Consider the following 9,194-nt stretch of genomic DNA (forward strand, 5'->3'; position numbering starts at 1 on the left):
TCCAATTATAATTCTGGCCAGAATATCATTCGTGAAGACGATCATTTTTCCTTTTTGGCGATAGCCGCACTACAAAAAAAATCGAAATTGAACTTTCCATATAGAGATATTATGTAACATGAATTCCTAAAAAGGGTATTTATTTGACGATCTTGTACAATAATTCTGGCCAAATTATCCTGACCAGATAATATATCCGGATTAATTTATATCCGGATTGAACGGATATAAATCCAAACGTAAACTTTTTCCGACATTACCTTTGAAATTAAGTCCAAAACTGGGTTACGGCACGGCACGATTTCTCAACATCCATTTTCCCGACTAACCTTTTTCCGACAATTTTTCGACATGACAATTTCCCGAGATTAAATTACGAAAAATGATTTGGATATTTTACTGCAAAAAATAAAAATAAAAATAAAAATAAATAATAAATTAATGATCTTATGAAAAACTTTTCAATCAATTCTTTATTGAATATTACAGCTAAAAATTTAATGAAATTTATTATAAATTATTTACAGTTTAGGAATATTGTCAAATTTATTAATTTGAAAATTATTATAAATGAAATTAACATTAACGAAATCTTAATTTATATTTAAAAGTATTAGATATTAATGACGAAAAATAGTCAACAGTTTATTTTGTATATTTATTTGTAAAACACTGTTTGTGTAGTCTTGCAAAACAATATTATTTTATTATCAACAAGAAATTGATTTATTAGTGGGGGAGCTGCTATTTGATTTATTTTATTGCATTATAAGATAATAAGAACTATTTAAAAGAGGAAACTAAGTAAGCTTTATTTTACTAATAAATTCATGTAAAATTTTCGTGATTAGGTATAATATCAATAAGATATTTTTATAATTTAGTCCTTATAATCTTTCATATTCTTTGATCACATTTTTATCCACCTTAATGGAATTTAGATCAAAGTATGTAATATCCAGATTTTTCATGATGTTGCTCTGCATAAGTTTGACCATATGCAAATATATATGAATCCAATGACATTCATAATCACTATTCCAATAGAAATAGGAAATACACAGTGAAATTTGATATCAGTTCCACTAAAAATATCTGGTTTATTGGGATATCCAGTATAGCGAAAAAATTTTGATGTACCAGATTTCATATAAAAAATCATGTAATAATCTGGTATATCAAATTTTTATGTGATGTAACAAAAATTAAAAACTTAAAAAATCTCTTTATTTAATTTATCAAATATTACATATACTAAAAACAACTAAAGTTTTCTAATCTACCCTGCTTCTGCTATCAGAAATAATTTTTTTCTTTAAATTAACCAAATTTTGTATATCCAAACTATTAATACCTAAATCATTTTGCTTGAAATATTATCAAAAAAAAAAAGATCCAGTCACAAAAAAAAGATATCTGTATCACGTGAAATCAATTTACTTGGTTTCAAATGCATCAAATCATGTGATCCGGGTTATCAAATCAAATCATTTTACTATAGTAGGTTAGAAAATTGATCTATTATAGGTTCTCCCTCAGGGTGCGGGCGCCATGGTGCTTTATTTCAACCCCCAGGTGACATTGTCCAATTCGAGCAGTTTGATTTGGTTACGGTATATTTCGCCGAAAGGACGTTTCACTGAAAAATAGGGCCAACTAACATTATGCAGAATTATAAATAACTCAGGCCAGAGATTATTTTTCGGCAAAATGGCTTTCAGCGAAATGTCCTGATACCGTTTGATTTACGGATAGTTTAGGAATCACTTTTCTTGTATTAGTTTAGTGATTTAACTGTAACTTCGTTCACATGGAAACAAAAATAAAAATAAAAATAAATTGATCCATTATAGCGAATATCAAGCTTTTACTAGTAAACTCCGGTATATCAAAACTATTTTAATATACGTGATTTGGTTCCAGCAAAAAAGTCCAGCTTAGGCCCAAATCCGGTTTATCGAATTTCACTGTATACAACTTTTACAAGTGATTCAGTCAGTGCTCTTAATATTACACCTATTGATCCATTATAAATTCCTTTGAAAAGTATTTGCATACGTACAATGTCATTTTCATTAAAGAATTAACATTATAAAAAAAAAGTTTAAAAGAATAATTAAAAAATTTTAAAGAATTATTAATTAAGGAAAAAAATTCATTTGATTCTATTTTTTTTTTTAATTATTTATAAAGTAAATCAAAAAATGAAAGTCATTTTTTCCTTTTTAAATTTTATATGAATTTTTTGATAAAAATTTTGGATATATAGTGAGATAAAATAAATGATTTTTTTACGAAAAGATAAAAAGGTAGATCAAAAATGGAAGGGCATTTTCTTTTTTTATTTTTATAAATTTTTTTCCTGATTTTTTTTTTAAAAAAAACTAGCGAATAAATTTCCATCCAGTATTCATGGTTAGATGATCCTATTAAGGCAAAGAAGTAGAAGTTTCCACAGTACACAAGCCATTCAAGGCCAATATTATTTTGTAAATTTATTATATAATCTTTGTAGTTTAGAGAAGGCCGCCAGTATGCTGGTTATGGATTGTTTTAGGAGATCCGAGTGATTGGAAATATATCAGAATCAGGATTTCTGGTTTCATATTCATTGTTGAAGGTGTATAGTGACTCACACTCTGTATACAGTATATGATGATTCAGTGGTAGCTAGTCTATGAAGTTACCGATCATATCATCCAAGGTCAATACCTGCAAAAAAAATTAAAAAAACTTCAATAATAAAAATAAAATAAATTTTAAAAAGTTTCGAATTTGCTTCGAAACTTACCAATCCATTCGAAAACAACACCTACCTACAAAAGAAGAGAATACAAGGAATGCCCAACGTTGAGAAATCCCCAGGCGGCCAGGCCAGCATCCTAAATAAAAAAAATAACAAAAAAAATGTTAATTCGTTTCTTAGATTAAAAATAAACAAATTCTCCCCTTACCATTTCATACCTTATAAAGCCCAGTTTTATGTTCAAGCTGGCACCTTACAAAAATAATGAGAAAGAAATGTTAAATTATTTCTTAATTTATTTCTTAAATTAAAAATAAAAAAATCCTCCCTCTCTTTCCTCATTTTTCATTTTTTAGCTTGGAATCCAGTTTCATGTCCAAGGCGGCATCTTACAAAAAAGACAATGAAAAAGAAATGTTATATAATATTTTTTTCTAAATAGGGAGTTAATATCTTGACTAGGAGCTGAAAGATTTTAAATATTTATTATAACGCGTAAACTTTTTTTTTTATTATAAACATTCCTTCTTTTTCTTAACCTTTAGATATTTATTATAACGTATAAACTTATTACAAACATAAAAACATTTTGAGTTTAAAAAATTACAAGTATTGAAGTGTCGGAAATGGGAAAAGTTGGATCATTTCACATTTTTCGCCGATATTCGGTCTTCAACAAAATTAAATCACACTACATACAGTAAATCTATTAAATTTAACGTGACACACGAAATTCTACTGAACTATGCCTATATTTTGATAATGACAAGGTAACCTTGGCCAATCAATTTGTTAATTAACATTTAATAATTAAATATGTTATCAGAAATGATTGTAATTTAAAGAGTATGTTGTTGCAAAATATGTATACTAACGCGTTCAAGCGGAAGTAAATTCTTAATACTTATACCGTACAGCTAACTCAACATGTTTCATCTAAAATTTTTGTGAAAACACAAAAAGACATTATTCCGAAATTACTAGTGTAATAAATAATTATACTGGAATTAAATGATTTTTCCAAGTTATAATAGAATAAATAAGCAATATCTTCACCTACATGTACTAGACAATCGGAAAGTCTCAATTTTCGTTATGTTATTTCAAAAATTACTCCAATAAATAAAATTTTATTAACAATTTTCAAAATATAATATGTTGATGTTTGTATCGTGTGTAATTAAAATATGTCAATTGTAATAATGCTGCATCGTACAAAATAATATTCCTGAAATGACTGAAACGACATAATAATACTAAAATTAAAAATAAGCACCTTTTGCTCGTATTATTCATAATTAGCAAATTTATTAATCCATAATTTTGATAGAATAGCTATAGTACTATATAATAATTTGAACTCTTTAAGTTAAATTGATTTTCTTTTTTATATAAAACTTGCTATATTAAATGTTAAAAACATAGTCAATATCATTTGTATGTGATCCATATTTAAAATCCTTGATTACTCCGTCACTTTTATATTTGTCAATCAGTCTTGTAAAATCCTCTCCTATGTAAATAGGATCACTAGTAAGTATGAAAAGTGAAAGTGCTGGCCTACTTCTCCATCTATCTAAGAATTTTTTCAAATTTTCTAAAGAAAACTTAAATTCTTTACCAATTCTGATTTCTTTTAAATTCATTGGTGCTGATCTAATTAATATTTCTAATAATTTCTTTCCATATTCTTTATCACCTACTATACGCTTCATAACTATTAATAATGATTTTATATTTTGACAAATTTTTAATAATTTTTCCAATTCGGTAAAATGCTCCTCTGATGGTGAAAATAAAATTGATAAATATTCAATTGAAGGACAATATTCATAAACTTTACGAATAAAATTGAGAGAATTCTCTTTAAGGTTAGGAGGGTATCCATAATCGTAAGTTTTATAAGGACTGAACAAAATTTTTTTAAGATGACCTCCACTATTTTCAATTACACTAGAAATTACATTTAATTCATTATATTCTATATTAAGAATTTCAAGATCATAATAAACCTGCATTTTCAATTTTTTTAATTGTTCTTCAGTAAAAAAAGGATAGGCATCGATCTTTAATATTTTTAGTTTATAGAATTTTGGAAGTATTTCTTGAAATAATGTATGTGCAATATTATTTACATAATCGATGAATACTCTTAAATAATTGAGACTATTTGCTTTCTTTTCTAGAGCAAGGAAAATTTCTACATAAGGATCTTTAAGATAATCATCATGAAATTCATTTATCCATTCAAAGTGCTTTAAATTCTTCTGAACTTCAATTAATTTAGCAATTCCATTATTAGGTTGTGGTTTTGTATTATAGATGATAAATCTCTGTATATATTGACAAATTTGTGATAATCCATAAAAGTATGAAGAATCAATAGATGTATCACATCTTAATTCACAAATTGATTCAAGATGAACCTTAGATTCTGGAAAATAAAATATTTGATGCTTAATTGATCTCATATCTAAATACTTTAACTCTGAAGATTTTTTTATAAAGAAATAATAATAAAATTCTTGTTGCATCAAAAATTGATTATAAGCTAAAGATGATCCAATAGAAATTATACTGTTTATAATTTTTACATTGATACTTTTACAAAAGGACAAATAATCGAATAAGAGTGATTTGTCTAAAAGTGAAGGCAATTGGATTCTTTGCTCTGTTATGTATTCCTTAATATTATCAAATAAATAATGAGCAATAATGATGAATAAATATTTATTTCTTTTATAATTAGTATAATGATAAGACCAAGGATTCCTCCATAAAACTGGTACCGCAGTTTCACACCAAAGTCTATTGACCATTAGACATAAAAAAAGGGATTTTGAATCATTTTGTAATTCTTCAAATATTAGGAAAAGAATATCTTTATTGAGTATGGACATTTTATAAAAATAAAATAAAAGAAACGGTTTAGATACTGTAGTTGTAAAATTTTTAAGCGTTTTTCTTTCAAAGTATATGTAGTAAAAAATGGAAGCAATAATTCCCATTATGTTAATAATTCCGGGGTTTTTATAATTGGATTATTTGTGTGACCATAGTAATAATGACGAAATAAATAAACGTCAAATATCAGATATTACGCGTATATTCATTATGCATGATTTTGCGTCATTAAAAGAATATTTCAAATTATTATTTAAATAGAATTTTGTGATAAAACTGTACAATATATACAATACACGACACGATTGATATTTCGCGGAGAACTATTGATTTACAGCGGCCGTGGAATAACTGATTTATTTCACGGTTCCAATTATAAAACTTTTTAATCTACCTTTTTAAACTAATAATATCCAATATTAATAGATTTTTTTATCAATATTGATAGACTTTTTACCCATCTTTTAAATAAAAATCATCCGTAAGAATATTAAGAAAAAAATATCATGAATTATTATTAAGAATCGTAGGACAAATGAATTTAATTACTAATTTTCAATTAACTATTGTGTAAATATTTGTGTCTGTATATTTGTTTTATCCATACTCTTTGTAGAACGATGTAAAACAGCATAAAAATGAAATGAAATTTTTTGTTTTACGACGAAAATGATGAAATTCGTAAATAGTAAGATGGTCAGTTTACAATGTTGAAGAGACAAAATAGAACCGCGAGCCGGTTCCCATCCATAACTCAAGATTTTAAAAGTCTGAAATTGCTTCGCCTTGATTTATAATGTATATTTGAAAAAATACATCAAAATTTGCATTAATAAATTCATCAATAGTTTTTAAAAGAGGTAATTATACTATATGTTACTAACAGATACGGGTTTTTTTGAGAGGGAGTGGTTATTTCTTATCTGATTCAATTTTATGGAATTACTGAATTAGGAATTATTTAGTAAATTTATAATAATTTTATATATTAAGTAATTTGTATATATGTTTTTTTTATTCTTAGACGAAATAAATTATTCACTTGAGTGCTTAAGTGCAAATTCGTTGATCCGCAAAAAAAAATTAGTACTCAATCAATAATCTTAACATCGATTCCTTAGTAATGGTATAATGGCTTGATCAAATAATTAATGAAATAAAATCTGGCTTATGTAAAAATAAAAAATTAGATTTTATTAACGAATATCAATAACCTGAACTAAGTTGTCTAATAATCCAATATCACCTCAATTCTTTAATGTACAAGTGTGCTGGAACGTTTAACGTAGTGAACTTTTCATCTTTAAACTCGTTTAACAGCCGAGCCTGAATATGCGGATCATAAGTCTGATAACCGATCGGTAGCTGCTTTTTGATATTACAACTTTGTCAATAGTTTCTCTATCGATCACATTTTTATCTATAAAAGAAAATTTTTTCATTAACAATAATTCTGGTTTTTTATAAAAATCATTCTTTTAATAGTATGGTCTAATGTATACTCGATCGCATACTACAACTATTGGATTAGAAGCGAAGGAAGCAAATAAAAGTAATTTTATAAAATATGTTCCTTATGAAAAATCTAATTTAAGGTGTCTCTATTTTACAAAAATTTCGATAGTATGATAAACAATAATTAAAAAGGTTGTTTTCATGATTTCATGCTCTTAATAAAATCCTCGTTAAACGATATTTTGACCTTATAGTTAGAATTTTCGAATATAACCTTCTTAATTTATGCGATAAAGCTATTCATTTACAAGATCAATTACTTAAGGAACGGAAAAAAATAAAAATAATATTTACCAATCTGTGAGACTGTGACGCAAATTTTAGTTTTTCATGTATTTATTCCATTGTTCAGTAAATTCGAAATAAAGAAAAAATTACTTTGATTTGAATATATTTTTCTATTATACATGACGGAGCATATATTTATAAAATTAATATCTGTGAGGATATATTAAAATTCCAAGAAAATCACGTCAAATGAATAGCTATTGTACATTAACTTTATGAAATTACTTACATATGTAATCAAGAATTTATTGAATAAAAATCAACGTAAAATGTTCCTTTTTTGGATAACACCGGTGAGAATTACATAATGTCAGCCCTGCAAAGATTGGTAGATCAACATATGATTTGTTATCTAAATTCTTTATAAGAAAATTAAGGAAACTAAAAATATATATGCATACTATTTTGAGTTTGTATATAGAAAAAAAAATGAAATTAATTATTATTATTTTTCCCCGAGAAAAGGCCTATTAATAAAATGTTATTTATATGATAGTTATGAATATTCCTTTTAAGTTATTTTAAAAGAAATTTTTATAACTTCAATCAATCGCTAAAAAAAGGGTTGATTGGGTATAACAATGAGATTTCTATTTTGAAGGAATTTCTCCAATCTAAAATATACGAACTTTTAAAAAATCTTTTTATTTCAGATCGAACTGAAGAGATTTTGGAGGTGAAAAAATTTGTGTTTGTATAATTTTGAGAATCAAAGGTTGACCGTAATAAAATTTAAAAAAAAATGAAGTTCACAGTTCTTATTTTAGGAGTTTCAGTCTTTGTATATAATAATTTAATGAAGTTAATATTTGCTAATTTTTTTTTTTTACAAAAAAAATCTACCAGTTAATGCTTGTTCACACCCTTCTGCTGATGCTGAATTGAATGATAAACGTGGCGCATTGACTTCTCCATATTATTATGATGATGATAAGAAGAAGGATAAGTACTATTATTACTATAACTACGATCATAAAATGGAAAGAAGGACCACAAAGACGACACGAAGTGAAATATTACAGACGTGATACTGATACATTAGCTGATGGAGACAAATATGACAGGATAGTTACTATTTCTACAACGATGGCCAGAAGTGAAATATTACAGACGTGATACTGATGCATTAGCTGATAGAGACAAACGTAATGACAAGGATACTAGTTACTATTACTACTACCACGACCATAAAAATGTAAAGAAGGACCACGAAGTGAAGTTTTACAGACGTGATGCTGATGCATCAGCTGATAGAAACAAACATGACAAGGATAGTTACTATTTCTACAACGATCATAAAAATGGAAAGAAGTACCACGAAGATGACCAGAAGTGAAATATTACAGACGTGATGCTGATGTATTAGCTGATGGAGACAAACATGATGACAAGAATAGTTACTATTACTACTATAAACATAAAGGAAGATGACCACAAGAAATCTTACTAAATTTTTTTTTTGGTAATTGAACTTTCATTACATAGAAAGAAAGAATAATTTGGTATTTTTATAAATAGTAGCTTTGATCTTAATCATTATGGAACTATCAAATTTCTTTTCGTCTTAAATGTATTTATATATCTTACACAGCGGAAGTTGAGCCTATGATCGATATTTAACGCTTTTATCTAATCTTTAACGTTAACTGGATAAACATTGGTCGCTTAACCAACGGTTGTTATAAAACCTAGACCGTGGCTAGGAAGACAGTTCTCCTGTTGGAGGAGAAGGCTTGAAGGG

The 9,194-nt window shown here is 26.5% G+C and overlaps 1 protein-coding gene across 1 annotated transcript; it reads right to left on the reverse strand.

The window, feature by feature from the left end:
* Positions 1 to 4,152: 4,152 nt before the first annotated feature.
* On the reverse strand, positions 4,153 to 5,646 carry OCT59_013014 (uncharacterized protein; the record flags this gene model as incomplete). Its single annotated transcript, XM_066140541.1, has 1 exon — positions 4,153 to 5,646. The coding sequence occupies one exon, from the start codon at positions 5,644 to 5,646 to the stop codon at positions 4,153 to 4,155; it is 1,494 nt and encodes a 497-aa protein (XP_066001419.1).
* Positions 5,647 to 9,194: the final 3,548 nt, after the last annotated feature.

The sequence above is a fragment of the Rhizophagus irregularis genome, chromosome 20 (assembly GCF_026210795.1).
Source record: "Rhizophagus irregularis chromosome 20, complete sequence".
Lineage (NCBI taxonomy): Eukaryota > Fungi > Glomeromycota > Glomeromycetes > Glomerales > Glomeraceae > Rhizophagus > Rhizophagus irregularis.